Genomic DNA, 19909 nt, shown 5'->3' on the forward strand with positions numbered 1-19909 from the left:
CTGATACTGAACATAACACTATCTTCTTGTCTTTGGAAGATCACTTTGATAAAAGCGGAACAATATAAAGCACATTGGAGACCTTTTCTGGCACTTTTTCAGTATTTTATTTCTTTCCAGTGTGTGTTGTTTTTTTTAAACAACACTTTTGTGGATTTCCGTATATATGTTCTTTTAAATTGTGCATTCAGAATAATATATTTTTAAATAATGGAGTTGCATGATGTGGAAAATACAATACTTGGTTCAGTTACATAAACATGAAGATAAAAGGGAAGTTGAAACTGTGAAAAGGAGACTTGCGTTAAAGAGACATAGGCAGTCGTACGCTATGCAGGAAAACATTATTGTGAATGTTTGAAAGACTGAAAGGATTAAAATCAGAAGGAATAATGAATTTGCAAATATACAATGATGTGGGGAATCAAGAGCAGATTCATATTTGTTCAATGGAAAAGGTTACTATGATGTCTTTTTAAGTGGAAAGTCTTTGTTTCTACATCTAAAGTAGCTACTTTCTGCTGAATTATTTTTGGTTTTGATAAGATACAGAACCACACTTTGAACTAAGAACATGTATAAACTTTGGGGCTTTTTATCCCTCTCTTACAGAAAATGCTGGAACAGGAGAGATGAGTACTCCTTTCACTGAGGCCTAGAATTGCCTGTTGAACAACAGTCCTGACCAGGCAATATACGAATGGCCCAAGGAAGCCAGCAAGTAGATTGTCAGGTTTTACATGACCTGCGACAAAAATTTCCTGAGGTACCTGAAGTAGTTGTGTCCAGATGCATGTTACAGGTCAGTGTTCTATTATTACTAAATGTTTATATTGCCATTTAATTTATTGTAGATATTACAAGTAACTGCCAAAGGTTTTCCCTCTAATATGCTATGGGGGGGTGAGACTCTTGATATCAGATATTTTTTTCTGTTTAAATATCTGTTTATATTTTTGCCTTCCTTCTGTTTGCTTTAAAGCAATCAGTCTAAAATCAGTTTCCAGATTTTTTCATAGTCTACTCTGTCATGATGTTTCTTAAAATTGAGGAATTTCGGTTTTTGCAAATATTAACATTCATATTTTGTACTGTTTACATTGGGAATCTCTAAAAGTTTCCATTATAAATGCTTTTATTTTCAAGGATTTATAATGTGGCTGCAAATTCACTCTGGAGTGAAACTTGATGAACACTGCAAATTGAGGGAACTAGTTTGACCATTTTTTAAGTTCCAAGAAGGCAACATTTCAACCCTATTCTTATTTTTGGTGAGGTCTCAAGCTACTCATAGATGTAAGGAACAGGCAAAAAGTTTTATTTTTCCCACCATCCCCTCCCTCTCTAATAATTTTGCTAAAGTAGGAAAGTGGACCAACCCATGCAATTGTCATATCTGCTCTCAAAATTGTGCAACTTTAGCACCCTTGTGGCCAAGATATAGTCTGCTCTGCAGGCAGCTACAGCCAAGAAAAGATGTGCACAGGAAAGTCCCTTCCGCCTCGGCGCCACCTCTTCCAAACCCCTGGGAGTGAACACACAAACACAAACCAGAATAGTATAATGAATATAGGAAAGGGAAATATTTATTCACAGAGGGATGAATGGAGAAAAATAACAGGGGGGAAAATAGGGGGAACAGTAAAATAGGATTACATTCAACACAAAGCCCCACAGGGCCCCAGTGGTACCACAGTCTGAAAGGGCAGACGCTGAGCAATGTGTCAGCGCTCAGACTTCAAGAGTCTTGGGCAAAGTTCCAGTCTAGTGGTGAGTCTTGGGTGCTCCTGGTCGTCTTCCCAACAAACTGCTCCAGTGCCCTCTTCTGCCACTCTCTGCAAACCCCACAGAGCAACAACCTCTCCACATAGCTAGCTGCAGCCTCCTTCTTATTCCCAATGCAAGGTCGCAAGCCCCAGTAGTCACAGCCCTATACAGCTCTGGGCGACAGTGAGACTGGGTCTGGCTCTGGTTTTTCCTTCTTGGATGATTCCTCCTTGGCACAGTGTTCCTTCTGGCTCCTGTCCTGAGGCGTCCCGGTCAGCCACTCTGTCCTGCCCAGGTGTTCTGCTGCTTCACTGTGTGAGGGCCTGCTTGCTATAGCCCATCTATCTGGAGGTCCAGACACACACAGCCTATCACTCTCCCTCTCTCCAAGCTCCCTCTCTTCCAATCCCAAACAGCACTTCCTCTTAATGCTGATTATTCCATGATTGTTCCAGAACAAAGATTTAAAGAGGCCATGCTCTCTAAACCCCAAAAACTAGTCCTGCGAAGTACTGATTTTCTTATTTCAAATGCTGTTCTTCTACCATTAAAAATTGCATCATGGGGTGAGGTGATGCATTGGCTTAGTCTAGTGCATTATATCTTCACCTACTGGAATCTGTTTGTGATAGTCTTAGCCTAGGCAGCCTCCTTCACATCACACCTTATGGTAATATTTGATAAGGTTGATTTTTCAACTGAGGGAGATGCCTGGAACCAGAAAAGTATGGTCTGGCAGATAACAAAAGTGTGTTGGCGGAGGTGTGCAAGAAATAGCACCCTAGCCCCCTGCATTATGAATGCCTGCTGTTATTTGTTACCTTGCTGTTGTGAGTACAATTTTATTTAAATTAGTTTTTGTAGGCTAGATCATATGTTCATAATATGGACAATTGTATTTCACTAAAGTTTTTAAACTACAAGGTTATTTAGCTTTAAATACATAATGTAAAGTAACTAATATTATGAGCTCCATAAATGGGGTTCTACACTAGGGAGTGCTAGGGTCCTCCAGTTGCATGGACTGCAGTATATTCATTTCCTGGGAAGTTGCTATTCCTTCCATGTGCAGGGAGGTAGAAAGTACTCAGCAGTTACTGCAGCAGCAAGAGCTCTTTGGACATAGTGACTCTGGCATGGGTGGAAGCTCCTCAAGTTCCCTTGACAGCCACAGATCTGTTGGCTGGTGGAAAGCATCTGGCTGAGCTGACTCCATAAATACACACAGATGGAATTCTGTCAGGTCAATGATTCTTTCTTTGTAATCTCATGTGCTCTAATTTGACTGAGATAACAATGAGACTCCCAACAACTTCAATACTGGCTTTTTTTTTAAGCTAACTTAGTCTCACTTGAGCCAGAAAGTTCTGAGTTAAGACTGATCGAGAAGTCTTAAGGTAGCCCTTTCAAGTCCATATATGGTACTGGTGAGTGAATTTTGTATCCTGTACAGAGTATTTGGGTACAGTGGAGTGAATTATCTAAATATTATGACTATTGTATAAGTTTATTTTACATTTATTTTAACATACTTTTTCTCAAATATAAGAAAAATTGCATCTGCAGCTCCTGAAGTAGTGAATATGTGGATTTTTTTCCTTTATAAAACTTATTTATCTCAGAAAACACATTATAATTGTGACTCAAGTTTGCAAAAATTTGGAACCTGATTTTAAAGCTCAAAACAACCTGACACAATTTTATACCAAATCAATTTTAAAGCTTCACAGGACTAAATCCAAAAAACAAGTCTAGTGGTCAGAAAAAGAACATAGAATTCAGAAATTTCTGCTGCGGAAACCATTCATTATGGAGCTTTGGGCAAATCACTTCACCTACTTGAACCTCAGTTTCTCTATTTGTAGCATATTGACAATACTTTTCTACTTCAGAGAGGTAAAGTTCGTAAAACACATGAAGATCCTGGGATGAAGGGCACTATAGTGAAAACTGTTTATAATACTGTAGCAGAGTTGCCACTCCAGCACATTCCCTTATGACCAAATGTGATATTGCAGCATCTGTGCCTCAGTTTCCCCCTTGTGTTCTTCAGCCTATTCCACACACAAGAATGTCCTGATCTTTCAGCGAAGAGACATTCAAGTGTCTGACTGCTCCTGGAGCAACAGAGTCCTTTAACAAGTCTACCAGAAATATAAAGTCAACTATAACTTCAGCCCCAGTCAGGCTCCACTGGCCACCCTGTCCCTTGTTCGTGAGCCTCTCAGTTTTAATGCACTGTCCTCACATCTGTCCCTCTCCCCATTCCACAGTCCTGGGATGGCACGGTTCTCTGCCTTCTCAGGGTTTCAGACAGACCACTATCCCTTAGAGGCTCCTGATCATCTTTCAGGCTTCAGTCTCACCTGAGGAGCAGACTATCAGTTTCTCTGCCCTTTCAGTTTTCTGCCAGGCCCCTTCCCAGATAGAGGGAACGCACTACATAGTGTCCTCCTGACTACCCTTTCTCTCCTTTTTAAGACCATCCCCTTCACCTGACTGCACCCTCTGACTAGTACTCTCATGCTCCCTTAACTTTTGGGCTCAGGTGCTTTCCACCAGCAGAGGTAGCACCACTGGGCCTGGAACTGCTACCACAAGGGAGCTTTTACTCCTGTCAGAGATCTTACACTGCCAGATGGCAGCTGGAGAATCATGTGCAGCAGCAGCTGCTGTGTATTTTCTGCCTCCCTGCAGATGGGAGGACTAACAACTTGCCAAGAAATGGATTCACTGCAGTGCAAGCCATTGCAGTACCCTAATATTCCTCGGTGCAGAACCAGTGCACTCTAGGCTTTGGTGCATGGCACCAAGGAGATACCCCAGTCCATGCTAGTGCAAGATCGCAGCGCAACCCACACTCTAGTGTGGGACATGAGTGCACACCAGTGCAGGACCCTACCACTTTCCCTTGTTGGATTCCTACAGATCCCAGAGAGTTGAAGCCCTACTGAATTTTGCAGTGTACTTGTACTGTCATCTATGAATGTTAGTGTCACTCTTCTACATAGTATCTGAGCATTTTGGTATTGAGCGGTCAGAGATTTGGAAGATAGTTGCCCTATTTATTTTCCACATTTGACCTCTGACTTGGCCCTTTTCTTATTGTTCCTGCCACTTCCTGAACATGTTAATCTGCTCTTGTACAGAGAACACTCTTCTTTGAGATGGTGCTGCATATTCCCTCTTCTGGGTATTACACCACCTACTGGTGCCTAATGGTAAAACCTTCTCCAGGCATTGTCCGATAGAACATCTTGTACTGTCTTTTCCCTCCTCCCCTCAGCGTCTGTAGAAGGTCTGAAGGCAAAACTATATAAACTCTACCACCTCAGTTCCTTCCAACTACTTGCCATCGTGAACCACTCCAGTCCTTTCATCTCTGGGATTCTTTCCTTTATTCTTAGTGTTAATTGTTAGTTTTGTATTGTGGTATGATGATAAGTATAGGTTGTTAAGTAGTTACTCAGCTCAGTTCCAGGTTATGGCAGAATCAAAGAAGAAGCAGGATTCAAGAGGCTTCATACCCTGCTATCTTCCTGGCATTGGACAACCGCTCTCCTTGTTGTTCCATTGCCAGACTTTGACACTCAGAGCTTGCAGAAGAGTCATAACAGATTGCAGGTGCTTCTCCTGAAGGAGGCCTTTGTGGCTAAATCTTTTGGGTCTGGGGAGTCAGCTTCTGTCACTTCTTCCAGCAAGTCAAAGCAGTTTAAGGGTTCCAGGAAATTGGAACCTTAATTGGGTCCAGCTACCGTTCCTGTTGTTCCAGCTGTTAGGCTTTTGAGTTGGAACCAAGGGCCATGTTGTTGGCCCCAGCTGTCTCAATTCCAAAGAAGTCTAAGGAGAAGACGTTAGCAGTACCAGATCCTGCACGTCAGATTTATCGGATCCATCTGATTCTGACAGAGCTTCATGATTCTGAAGTCAAGGTTGGTTCTGGTCTCAGCTTCAGGAGCAAAGAAGATAGATTTGAGTATTTGATTGGATCCTGTGCTGTCCAAATCTTCAGCTACAGCATAAGAGGTTCATTTTAGGTTTTGAAGAAGACTTGACTTTGGTAACTGATGTACACTGTTAGGTTTCGAGCATTCCTAAGATCAGAGTGAGAAGCAGTGGGTCTTGAGAAAGAGACAGACTTCGCCATTTCCAAGGTTGGCATCATTTTCACCTGAGAGAGGGAGAAAAGCAGAGGAGATTGTTAGGCTTTCTCCTGATCTGTCTGTACCTCCTCCTAAGATTACTACAGGGTCTTCACAAAGAGTTTTCTCTCCATTTGTTTCTGTCCTCCCTCAGGGTCAGTTGTTATCTTCAGTCCATTCCGTCGTGGGTCCAAGGTCACATCTCCATATCTAAAGGAGGACAGATGATGAATAAAATCAAGAGACCTTTTTCTTCCTGGTTCATCCTCCTTTTGGTCCTCCTCCTGTAGTGTTGTTCCCAAATCCCAGTTGCTGGGCATACTGGCAATTCTGGGTTCCATGGCCATATTGGGGGACCACCACAGGAACATTTGAATTGTCCTCTGTATGGATGGATAGGTGATATTTCATCTGTAATGGATCTTTTGAAGAAGAGAATGAGAAGATAGCATGCTCCTATTAAAAAAGAGGAACTGAAACAGATTATGATCCTGATTTGTTACCAGATGAACATGTGGAACTGGCCTCGGCCTTTTCCACTTCTGAGGTTGCTCTGCAGTTTCATGATTTAGTGAATCTTGTTGTGTCCAGTTGGAATTTGCCTTCAGTGCTTGTGAAGGAAGCATCTGATCCGGTGTTCTATGTTCTTGGGGTACCTATAAAAATAGGATGTCCTTACTAATCTTTGATGCTTTAGCCTGCTAAGACTGTTTCGTCCACTCCTGCCAACCTATATCCAAGAAGGCAGACAAATTATATAAGATAGCCTCATAGAGCTTTTCATAGGCACCCTGTACCTAATTCACTGGTAGTGGCTGCTGCTAGTAGCAGGTCAAGGTATGGATAGGCATATTCCACCGCTGGTGATAGAAAGGAGAAGAAGATTGATTTCCCAGGGAGAGAAAAGTGTTCTCTTCTTTATGTCTCGGCATTAGGGTAGCAAATATAGAGTGACAAATTACCAAACTGTTATGGCTGCTATCTATTCCACCTGTGGGAAAAGTTGGCACTGGGCATGATTTGCCAGATGACAAAAGGAGATTGGCAAATGTGATCCTAGAGGAGGGTCAAAATGTGGTAAAGCTCACTCTCAGGGTTGCCTCAGATTCTTCTGCTAGAGTGTTGGCTTCTGTAGTTACTCTGAGGAGATATGCGTAGCTTCATTCCTCCTCTTTGGCTCTGGATACTAGAATTAAAGTGGAAGATCTCCTCCCCTTTAAAGGAGAGGTCTTTTCAGTGAAAAGACAGATGAGTTGCTGGAGAAGCGGAAGGAGACAAGATCGAAAAGGCCCATTCTTTGGACTTAATTTCTTCTACTATCAGGAAGCCTTCTACTCCTTTCTATCATTAGAGGCAATATTATCCACAGTCATCTTTGGCTTATTTCTCATAAAATTAAAGACATCAACAACAGCCTCATCAGTCTGTCATTCCAGAGCTAGTATAAAAAGCGGTCTTTTAAATCAAGACCTAAATAGTTTCATGTGAGGACTGAGAGTCAACCACTTGAGAGAACCAGTCAGCAAGGATCCTTCCATTTTTCTGTTTGGAGACAGGCTAGATCATATTATCAGCAAATTTAGGCTTCTCATGAGGCTATTCTATTTTCAGAAGTGCAGAAGTTGCTTCTCATAAAGCTATAGAGAAGGTATCCAAGCATTAGGTGCTTTCTGGTGCAGTTTCCAGCACTAGTTCTTTTCCGTGGGCTCATGCACACCCCATCCAGAGCAAAACAGTCCTCCTCTTTCACTGAGGCCCCTCCACCCACCCACCAACACTTTACCCCCCTTCCCCAGTTCCTCCCAACTGTCTTGAAATCCTCTGGCTTCTTGCCCTGCTGTGTAGACAATTAAGCCTTCTGAACTTGATTGTTTGCACTAAGTGTCATCTTTCCCAGTTTCCTGTGCACCCGCCATCTCTGTCTGAAAGGATGGATCCTGCACTACTCTCCACTGTTGTCAGTGTTCTGAACTCATCGCGGCTAGTCATGAAGTATATCATGAGCTCCCAATCGGAACAGGAATCCGAGGTGCCTGACCTGCTGTGTGCCAGGCAAACAAACAACACCAGATTGTTTGCATTCACAGAGTATCTGAACATACTGCACTGCCACTTTTGGGCATGTGAAACAAGTACTGAGTGGTGGGATCTCATCGTTATGCAGGTCTGGGATGACGAATAGTGGTTACAGAACTTTCGAATGTGCAAAGCCACCTTAATGGAACTCTCGGCGGAGCTTGACCCTGCCATGTGGCACAAGGACACCAGAATGAGAGCTGCCCTCTCGGTGGAGAAGCGCATGGCGATCACCGTGTGGAAGCTGGGAACTCCAGACTGCTACTGGTGGGTCGCTAATCAGTTTGGAGTTGGGAAGTCCACGATTGGTGCTGTGTTATCACAAGAGTGCAGGGCCCTTAATCACACTATTCTACGAAGGACTGTGAGTCTTGAAAATGTGCATGAAATAGTGGATGGATTCACAGCGATGAGATTCCCCCACTGTGGTGGGGTGATGGCACACACATCCCAATTTTGGCCCCAGACTATCTTATGACAGAGTACATCAATAGAAAGGGGGTACTTCTCTATGGTATTACAGGTGCTTGTGGATCACCATGGACATTTCACTGACCTCAACGTGAGTTGGTCAGGGAAGGTGCATGATGCACACCTCTTCAGGAACCCAGGCCTCTACAGAAAGCTGCAAGCAGGGACTTTCTTTCCTGACCAAAAGATTCCAATGGGGAGTGCTGAAATGCTCATAGTGATCCTGGGAAACCCAGCTTACCCCTTATGGCCATGGCTCATGAAGCCTTATACTTGGATAGCAGCAAGGAGTGTTTCAGTAACAAGTTAAGCATGTGCCAAATGACCATTGAATGTGCATTTGGCAGATTAAAAACTCACTGGTGATGCCATTAATGCAGGTTAGACCTAAATTAGGAAAATATTCCCATGGTTATAGCCGACTGCTGCGTGCTCCATGAAATTTGTGAAGCTAAGGGTGAAAAGTTTCCTCCTGGGTGGAGAGCAGAGGCAAATCACCTTGCAGCTGACTAAGAACAACTAGATGTCAGGGCTATTAGAAGGGGTCCATTCGAATCAGGGAGGCTATAAGGAGCCATTTTGACAATGAGCAACAATAAGGTGTCTTTGTAAACAGCACAGTGCTGTGCTATGACTGCTATCCAGCTTTCATGGCATATCAGTGTGAAGTACAAACACCATCTGCTAGAGCAGTGGTTCTCTCAACAATTTTTTTGGTGGCCTCAGGGTGCGGCCATCAACTCTTGCTGGTGGCCATATTGACAATTTTTCCTAATGTACTCCGTTAACATTAGGAAAATCAAATAAACATGCACATATACATGTCCAAATAATAAGTTCTGGGTTTTGATGAATCAATTGTGTGGATCAGAATATTAGCAAAAGTTCAGGAGCTCTTTTGAATGGAAAGGCTGCCTCACTTGCCTCACTCACCTCTCAGGTAAGAAAGGTGAGTGGAGTGCAGGAAGAACTACAGCTTCTGCCAGGTGGCTGGAGGGAGTTACTTATTCTTCCCTGCAGAGCAGCCAATCTAGCTACAGGTGCAGCAACTGCCCTGAGCCACCTGGCAGGAGGCAGGGAGGGGGCTGCTTTTGTGGTGGGGGAAAAGGGGGGGAAGAACTGCGGCTTAGGGAGGGGGCTTCTGGGGGCTGGGAGTCACTTGCCCCGTTGCAGGGAGGGGGGGATGAGTGGGTGAATGCAAGGACCCTGGAGGCAATCAAGTGGCTGGCAGGGAGGGAGGAAGAAAAGGGAGGAAAGGCAGGGAGGGAAGAGGGTGGAAATCGGGACCCAGAGGCTCTGGCATGGTCGGCAGAGTGGATGAATTCAAGGAAGCAGGCAGTCAGGCAGACCCGGGAAGCAATTGAGCAGCTGGCAGGGAGTAAAGGGGGTGGGAGTCGGGATCCCAGGCACTGACAGATAGCCAGTGGCTGGCAGGGAGGGGTGCGGACCCCGAGGCAGACGTGGGGGAAAGGGGTGTCACTTACCTTGGCACTGCAGTCCAGTGGTGGAAGGTGCTTCTGGGAGCCAAGGGCCAGGGGTTATTCACCCTGCAGGAGCTACTTACAAGTCCCTCCCAGAATTGTGGTCAAATGAAACTTGCCTGAGCTGGATGGATCCTTGTTCCTCCCTCCCCCCCCAGCTGCCCGTGGCCACACAGAAACCCCCTGGTGGCCGCATTTGAGAACCATTGTGCTAGAGACAAAGATTGCTTATTCTTCACAGAAGTCCAGCTATCATTCTGAAAGCTGTCTGAAGCGGTGGAATGAACAGGGTACCAAGACAGGCTAGGAGTTTGGTAGAAATGTGTGGGTGGAGTTTGGGGAGGGCATGGAAGGCAGTTCTGTATTGCCTGCAAAAGGGAGTGAGCACGCGTGAATTCAGTCTGCAGCGTTGTTAGTGAATTGAGCAGCTCCATTTGCTCCTCCATGGCTTTTATCATGCGCTCATGACCTGCTTCACTCGCTCCTGGTTTTCGCTCCTCTCCTGCCTATCGATTTTTTGATTTACGGATACTGTGTGTCTCCATGCCCTGTTTTCTTTTTTTCCATCACCTCAGAGGACCGCAAGAGTTCTTGGAACATCTCTTTGCTTCTCCGTGGTTGTTTCTTATCAGCCACAGGCGCTCAGCAGGTGTGGAGGGGTTTCCCCTCAAGGGTACATCTGTAGAAGCATAATAAACAATGAACAGAAGCATGATTGTGAGTGCAGTAACATCATTGATTCATTGCTGTCAGATATACCTTTCTCACTGTCCCCTGGCAGGTGTACAGCTTGACAATCAACCAGGGCATGATGAGTTGTGCCCAGGGGAAGGGGGCACTCAAGCAGGGGAAAAGGTTCTGGGTGATTTTTTGGGGTATTGATTCAGGTAGTTAGGGACAAAATTTCAAATTGTGCCACCATTTTCCACAAGCAGGGTCCATAGAAGCCAATATCTCAATCCTGAGAGTAAGCAGGCGTGCTAGGGTGCATCTCCATGCAAGCAGCTTCAAACTGGGTCCCTGTGCTGCTTGCTCCTGTGCTGCTTTGGTCCCTGCACAACTGACTGCTGATTGGCATGGGAAAGTTTCTTACAACAGGGAAGAAACAAAGCAGTTCTGCTGAGGAGTCTCTGGCAGAGGATTGGCAAGTAGCTTCAGGAAAGTTTCCTAGAGATCTCTCTGGGGGATTCCCATGAAATATTGATGTGCATTAACACACTTTACCATTGCACTGCCTCGCTGCAAAGGGAATGGGAAGCACATGTAAACACAGATACTGTTGTGCATTTATATCCCTTCAACCGGCTGTATAATGCAACAAAGCAAAGGACGGCTGTACCTCATGTTACTGAGCAGCATCAGCTCAAAAAAAATCACTTATTCAAGTTCCCCTCTCCTGCATCCTGCCCTCCAGAGCTGGAGGGCTGGGACTGGCTCAAACCTTCCAGGGTCAAGAAGAGGTCCAGGCTCCTTATGTCAGCAAACAACCTGGTCCCCTGCTCCACATCACTCCATCTCGACCTCCTCATTCACAACTTCTTCATCGGGGTCGAGTCTGGTGTCTGTTGCCTCCAGGCCCACGGAGGTATACATGGGTCTTTTGGTAGTAGAGGTGAGGTAGCTGCAGAGGATGATTTCCAGCTCCTTATAGAAGTGGCAGGGCTTTGGCTTTGCACCAGAGTGATGGTTTGATTCACTAGCCTTTTGGTACCCCTGCCACAGCTTCTTGATTTTTACATGGCACTGCAGCATGTCCCGTTCATAGCTGTTCTCTGCCATTAAACGAGAAATTTGATTGTAGGTATCGAATTTCCTTTGGTTGGGGCAGAGCTGGGACTGCACAGACTCCTCTCTCCAAATGCAAATCAGATCCAGAAGCTTTAGTGTGCTCCAAGAAGGAGAGTGTTTGGTCCGTGGAGCCACCATGCTCAGCTGGGAAGATGAGATGTGAGCTCTTCATGCCAACCAAGCAGAAAATGGAATTTCAAAAATTCCTGGGACTTTAAAGGGGGAGGGATTGATGGCTACAGGGCAGCGGAGTTCAAACTGATGGCCAGAGCGATCAGGATGGGCATTGTGGGACACTTCTTGGAGGCCGTTCACCATGACTTAAGCAAGCGTGTTGTCTACACTGATGCTTTGTTGTTAAAAGTTTGGCGCAAAAGCTCTACACCTCTCTTCAAGGTGGTTTTATTTTGTTGCAAAATCAGGGGAGTTGAGTTGGGGCACGGGATTGCAATGTGTACACTACCACTGTTTCGGCGCAAAAAGCTGACTTTGGTCGACAAATGTCTGTAGTGTTGATCAGGCTTTAGAGTCCCTTTTTGTTCTGTCTCTGCATTGGTGGTGAAAGGAACTGAGGTGGTAGCGGGTACTGGGCATCTTTATGTAGCAGTGTCCTCAGAATGTTTGGAGATGCAGGAAGGGTGCGAGAGCACTCTAATGCAGTGGTTCTCAAACTTACTTGATCATGCCACCCTTCTTTGTGTCTGGAGTAGTTATGGCCCTCTTGTGCCACACAAGTACATATAGTAATTTAAAAAAAAAATCAAAATGCAACTCACTAAATATTAAAAATAGTAAGGCATTGATTCAGACAGAGCCAACAATCCATTGTAATAAGAGAAAAAACTGCGATTGTTAATGAAACGTGCACAAAACTACGATTGTTTTTTTCTGTAAAGCCTCTCATGCCCCGCCCCCCCCCCCCGAATACGTTCTGCACCCCTCCCCTCAGGGGGCATGCCTCCCAGTTTGAGAACCTCTGCTGTAATGAACACTTAATGGAAAAGTTCTGCTCTTAGGCAGCAGTAGGCAGTATAATACTCCGAAGTGTGAATATACAGTGCAATCTCGAAGAACTCTGGTTATGAGTGACCAATCTTCATTTCCCTTCAATTACAAGTACTTATTCAGACTTATTTATAAACTTACTTTTATCTTTACTCTCTGCTTCCATTTTCTTCATTCCTTCATATAGGTTCACTGAGATCTAGTCTCTGGAGGGAGGGGCACATGCACAGGGAAGTGCAGGTGCCCAGGGCAGCCTTGGAGGTGAAGATTGGGGGAAAGGAGGTTAAGATGCACATGAGCCCTAGCCAACTTTCTAATGGAAATTTTCTCTATAAAGAAATGAGCTATAGATTTAATTTTTTTAAAAATGATCTTAGGCCTCTAGCAGTCATTTTATATCAAGCTTGTCAGCAGACATTCCATATCAGCATTACAAAATCAAAAGATGAAAACTTTTTAAACTAGTCTTAATCGACTAGATTTGATCCTGATTTCTAGGCCAGTTGGGAAGTCCAAGAAACTGAGAAATACTTAATTTAATTAAGCTCGACAGGATTCTCTTGTCCAGATCACTTTAAATTGTTTAGAAAAATTCTACACAGATCCGCCCATCAGTTTTTTAGGCCAAAATGATTTTTTTTCTTGATTTTAGAAGAGGAGCTCAAAATTTGAGTTTATATTGAAAATTCATTTGCAACTTACTATGGAGCAGCTATGGTTGCTTCAGAAAAAGCACAATATAAGAAAGCTGCTGTTAAGCAGAACACTTCACTGTGAGCACGTCTACTTCATATATTTTATCTTGAAACTAGAGGACCACTAGTTGAAAGGTTAATAGCACACAGCATAAGCCTGTTTAAATTAGGGGTTGCACACGGTTGCTTCTGTAGGCCAAGCTTATTGCACACATCAGGGGCTCCTTGAATGTCTCCATTCTCCAGCACAAGCTTATGTGCTCCCTTCTATACCCAGAACTGGCTGCAATCCCCATCCCTCATACCAGGGGCTCTGTGTGCCCTCCATTACCCTCTCTGTCTTGCTGGGGCTCTGTGCCCCCCCATTACCTCATTCCAGGAGGTTTGTGTGTGCTCCTATAACTGCCTTCCCCATTTCTTCTGCTGTGGGCTCTCTATGCGCCCCTATTTCTTGTCCTCCCAACATTTTTATTCTTTCTTTCCCTTTCATTGTGTCAACATTTTAAATTCAGTTGGATATGGGCATAGCTAAAATAAGGGGTATTGTATTCATTTCTGCCATCAACCCATTATAGAGAATAAACAGGTGATTGAAAATATGACTTTGTACCCAGATGTTCCCATACTTCCTCCTTTTGTTTTTTTTCTGATTTTCATCAAAATGAATAGGATTTTGTCTGCTGATGATGAGTATTCCCAGGAATTCTGGAGTTGGTTGGCTTCGGCATTCAAAAGTTACGGTGTTACATCCAGACAAAGAAATGCTATCAAGTTGTGCCTATGGGCCTTGCAAGCTTGGCTGGTTATTTCTATATTATTTCCTTTTATGACTTCCCAATATCCACCCCATTTTCTTTAGCTCTGTTCAAAATTCTGTTGCTAAGATTTTCCTGACCCATGATTCTCTTTCATCCTCTTTGTCCCTTTACTGGCTCCACCTTCACTCCATCAGATACAAACTTCTGGTCCTTACCTTTAAGCCCTAATGTTTTGGCCCCTCCGTACTTACCCACTCTTGTATCTTAGTATTCCCTCTACAACACCATTCTCCAATGTAAGCTTCCATCATTCATTTCTCTGCTTCTCCCACAGGTACCTTCATGCCTTCTTCCATGTCTCTCATTATCCCCAGAACACCTGTCCCAAGCTTGTTATGTATACCACTGACTTCTCCTCCTTCATAGCTCTCAGACCTACTTCTATTGTGAGGAAAATTGTCAACTAATAATATACCTAGCTCTTATATAATACTTTTCATCAGCTCTCAAAACGCTTTACCATAATGGCTAGGTGGATGGCCATTAGGGCTCCTGTCCTGTTATCTTTATTTTATTGTGTATTTATTACAAGACTCAAAACCGTCAAACTGTGCATATATCTGGCCTGTATACATGTGTGCTCTTATTACTGTTCCTTCCCCACTCTTGTTGCATCTTAGATTATAAACTCTTCAGAAAAACAGTGGTCTCTGACTTGGTGTGGCACCTAACACAGTACGGCTGTGATCCTGACTGGGCCTTTTGTGTGTCTGCTACTGATGAAAGTAATTTGGTAGAAAGCATGTAGCATGGGTTAATTTGTCTTGCTGATATAAATATTGAGAACTGTATTTTTGGACAGTACTCATTATTCCAGTGCTGCATATGTGCTTCTCCTTCATATCTGTATTCTTTCTAGTTTGTTTATGTGTATTTATCTTGTCTGTTTAGCATGTTTATTAAAAATATATTATTTGATTATAATTACTGGTTTTGATAGTGCTCATGACATACTAGTCACTTGACTAACAAAAGGAATACGTTACAGTATATTTTTTTCCTTTAGATATCACAGTGAAAATTGAATAAAAATATGAGCACATGAAAGAGAGGATGATTAGGGGTTCAGGACAGGAAACTGCAGGAATAATTTCAATAATCTGTTTTAAGAGCTTCTTTTTCGGAAGGTTAATTAGAAACTCTAAGAGCTCTACTTAAGTCAGAGAAAAAAATGAAGAATGTGCGCAGTTTGTTTTAATTTAAAAATAAATACTAGTTAGCTATGCATTTCTGATTACCTCAGTTTGAGGTAATCAAGAACCTCATTTCACTCTTTTCTTTTTATATTTTATTACCATTTACATTTTTTTTAAAGTCTTCATATTGAAGGTTTAGTGTGTTAAGTTTACCCCTGCAAATGGTTGATTTAAAGCTTTTGAAAGTAGTGAACTATTAGGGAAATTTTGGTAGATATGGTATGAATATTTAAATATGCCACTGTAATCAGTATTTCTTCTATAGAAAGTATCTCATCTTGTGAAATAGATTGTGCATATGAAAGATTTTGTTCAAATTAAATTCTTATTTGAAGTATCTTTAATGTTCTCTTCTGCACTTTCCTTAATCTGCATGTTTCTTCCATTTATAAATTTGCCATTTTATGTTCAGCAGATGGTAGTATGTTATGAAATCCATCTTTAAAATGGTTAGGAAAATATTTTTAAAATAAACATATGTTTTGTTTTTCGAGTTATTTACCCATAACATACAGGTACTGTGAAGCCAGCACTTCTGTCAGTTTCTCCCTCAACAAAATCTTGGTCAGTGCTGAAGATTGTTCTGAAAGTGGGGAGGAATAGCAAAAGTATTCATCCAAGAAGTACCATACCGTATTAGCTTGTCAAGGTCCTGGATCTCCCTGTCACTACTGCAGCAACAATGCAGATCTCCGCCCTTGGTGCCAGGGAGTGAGTCACTGTTTTCAAAATAGTAAGCTTCACATGCAAGCCCTTCATGCATGTGTAGCAGCTGTGCTGGCCAACAACCCAAGCTTTTCATTTGATGCTGAATAGTAATTTTTTAATGATGATACAATGTAAGCATATGACATTATTTTATCAGTAACTTCAAACTCTTGTTTTTTGTTTTTTTTTATAGAATAATAATAATTTGGATGCCTGTTGTGCAGTTCTGTCTCAGGAGAGCACAAAGTATCTCTATGGTGAAGGAGATCTAGGTTTTTCGGATGATTCTGGGATTCCTGGACTACGAAATCACATGACATCTCTTAATTTGGACTTGCAGTCGCAGAATGTGTATCACCATGGAAGAGAAGGAAGTAGAATGAATGGAAGTAGAACTTTAGCTCACAGCATTAGTGATGGACATCTTCAAAGCAGTCAGCCCAACAGCGAACTGTTTCAGCAGGAACCACAGACAGCACCAGCTCAAATTCCACAGGGATTTAATGTCTTTGGAATGGCTAATACAGTTAGTACTTCTAATTCAGGACAGCACCTTGGATTTCACATAGGCAGCAAAGTAGCATCTAGCCTCTCTCAGCAAACACCCAGATTCAACCCCATTATGGTAACATTAGCCCCCAATATTCAGCCTGGTCGTAATACCCCTACATCTTTGCACATACATGGTGTACCTCCACCTGTACTTAATAGTCCGCAGGGAAATTCTATCTATATTAGGCCTTATATTACAACTCCAGGTGGTACAGCTCGACAGACACAGCAGCATCCAGGTTGGGTGTCTCAGTTTAATCCCATGCACCCTCAGCAAGTCTACCAGCCTTCACAACCAAGTCCCTGGACTACTCTTCCTACAGCCAATCTGCCACATACCTCATCACAACAATCATCACAGCCAAACCAACAAGGCCACCAGACTTCTCATGTCTATATGCCTATCAGTTCACCCACTACTCCACAAGCTCCCATGATTCATTCAGCTGGTGGTCCACAATCTGCTACCCATAGCCAATATAACATTCAGAATATCTCAACAGGACCTCGCAAAAACCAAATTGAAATCAAACTTGAACCACCACAAAGAAACAATTCTTCAAAGCTGCGTTCATCTGGTCCTCGCACTTCCACTAATCCCTCTTCCCTCAACAGCCAGACATTAAGTAGAAGTCAGCCCACTGTTTACATAGCCGCCAGTCCACCAAATACTGATGAAGTGATTACACGCAGTCAACCAAAAGTCTACATTTCAGCAAATGCCACAACAGGAGATGAGCAAGTTGTGCGGAACCAACCCACACTCTTCATATCAACAAATCCTGGAGTAACTACCACCTCTAGGAATATGTCTGGTCAAGTAAGCATGGGTCCTGCATTTATTCATCATCATCCACCCAAGAGTCGAACAGTGGGCAACAACACCACTGCAACCTCTCCTCGAGTGGTGGTCACGCAACCTAACACAAAATATACTTTTAAAATTACAGTTTCTCCAAATAAACCTCCTGCAGTTTCACCAGGGGTAGTGTCCCCAACCTTTGAACCTACAAATCTTCTAAACCTTCCTGATCATTATGCAGAACCAGAGGGTATCCAGCATCTTACTGACCCTGTTTTAGCACATGTGGATAGGATCAGTGATGCACGGAAATTGAGTGTGGGATCTGATGATGCTGCCTACACACAAGGTAATATTCTTAATGTAAATTGTAGAGATTTCTACCAAGGTATCTGGTTCAGTAGTTAGATTTCAGGGCAAAACAAGAATCGCCAATCAGCCATTTTGGAATTGACAAAATAACTCCTGTTCATAGCACTCTGGAGTATGTTCCAAATCAGAAATACGAATTTATAATTAACACACATTTGAATCCATCCTTCCTTAACTTTGCATGGTAAAGGCAGCTTTAACCAAATACCTAAAGGTAAAATATACGTTCTGTTGTCTTCTGTTCAGTTATCTATAATCACCTGTTTTGCGGAGCCTTTTCTGCATTAGCAGATGGGATAGATTTCTTTACCAGACTGACGTAGTGGTTACTTCATTTTAATAGATTGTTCTGAAAAAGTTTTCTCATTTTTCAATTGATTTTGAACAAATCAAATGTCCAGACTTACTGACAAATTGTTGAACCAGATTACAGACAACCAGATGACAGACACTGTTTCCATTTAATATGGCTTCCTTGCTAGTTTATTTTGCAAATGTTATATAGAAAGCGCGGAACCTAGATTTCTGAAGCTATTTGAGCAGGAGTGAATTTTTTACCTCACTGTTTTCTGTTGTCAGACATCCATAAGGATGTTTAAAGTTCTGTTACTTGTATTATTTATATAATATTGTTACAAACAAATAAGAAAAAGAACCTTATCCCAAAGAAGTTAAAAACTAAATTGTACAGTGGTGAAAGGAGGAGGATGAGATTACATGAAAAGCAAATGAATTAATTAGTGATAAGGACTCCTCTTGTTAGTCCCACAACTCTTGTGTGTTTATATTTTATGTATTTTGTTAACATAAAGAGGGCTAGGAGTAGGATTATCGTGATACAGCAGTATTTTGAAAATGATGCTGTTTGAGTTCTCCAATAGTAGGACACAAAACTTCAAAAGTAATTCATCTCTCACATTCTTGAGTCCCTTCAATTATTGTCAACCAATTTGGCATTAAAAAAAATGACATAGGTCTTGTTCCATGATTACTGGCTTCAGATCAACTGTTTTGAGGTAAATTAATATTGAAATAGCTTGTGACCTCTTTGTCTAGATTAGGCGGTTCATGAATGCTGTAGTGTTTAAACCCCCCATCCCCATTAATATTTGTGCTACACATACATTAGGAGGAAAATAAATCTTACATCTATATAATCATCATACTGCTCAAATGCTCTGCATTTCTGGTACAGTTTTCTTCTGTTCTGACTTTCTTGAGAGAATATCTGTGGGACTGGCTTCTGCTGCATGCAGCTCCTGCCATATCTTGTTCTGAATCCCAGATGCCCCATGGACAATGATTCCTATCCTGGTACTAGGTGCACCTATAGCCCATTGGGTGATGGTGACAGCTGATGCATCATAACCAGGCAAAGCTCCCTGTGCCCTCTGCCATAGGCTGCTTCAGGGCCTCTGGCTGCCTAGGAACATAGTTCAATCCCCAAAAGTGCTGATTGATTCCTGCCTACACTGGACCCCAATTGTGTATTAAGTCCCAAATGGAATGGAGGTTTTCAGAGATAAAAGACCAATGCGTAGTGTGGGCTGTGGCATTAAAGCTGTGTGTCAGGAGCTGCCTCTCCACTGACTTTTTGGAGCGAGTCCCTTCCCCTCTATTCAGTTGGGGGGCTTCTATCCTCTCAGGGGTCCTTAGCCTTCACGCACGTGTAATGCTGCTCAAGTGTTCGGTATTCAGAAGAATGCTCCAGATTTCTGGAACATATTTTCTTCCACTCAGCTACACTAACTGCTCTGCTTTTTTAAATCCTTTGCTACACATATAAATCATTCAGAAGTTGAGATGCATGATCATGATTTATCTGCCCTGTTCTAGCAACTAGAACTCCAGCAGTTGGGTGTCTTATATGAAAAAATAACTTAATTTTTTAATCTTATAGGTAGTGCAGGTAGCAACATCTGTAGTTAAGGTTGCTTGACACTTTCCATTATAAGATCACATTATCACTTGGTTATAATTTTGCCAAACTTCATTCATTTGGGCTGAAATTTTCCATGCCAGGTGACTGTCTGAGG

The 19909-nt window shown here is 42.7% G+C and overlaps 1 protein-coding gene across 2 annotated transcripts in view; it reads left to right on the forward strand.

The window, feature by feature from the left end:
• TAB2 (TGF-beta activated kinase 1 (MAP3K7) binding protein 2) overlaps positions 1–19909 on the forward strand; it is a 140302-nt gene that overhangs the window by 106199 nt on the left and 14194 nt on the right. For both annotated transcript variants that reach the window (XM_067542381.1, XM_067542382.1), the window contains exons 3-4: positions 613–802; positions 16341–17850. In XM_067542381.1, the coding sequence (XP_067398482.1) occupies positions 701–802; positions 16341–17850 (1612 nt within the window). In that variant the 5' untranslated portion in view covers positions 613–700. The remainder of the gene's footprint in view (positions 1–612; positions 803–16340; positions 17851–19909) is intronic.

This window comes from Emydura macquarii, unplaced genomic scaffold, assembly GCF_026122565.2.
Source record: "Emydura macquarii macquarii isolate MOO-44397 ecotype Brisbane River unplaced genomic scaffold, CSIRO-AGI_Emac_v2 contig_705, whole genome shotgun sequence".
NCBI lineage: Eukaryota > Metazoa > Chordata > Testudines > Chelidae > Emydura > Emydura macquarii.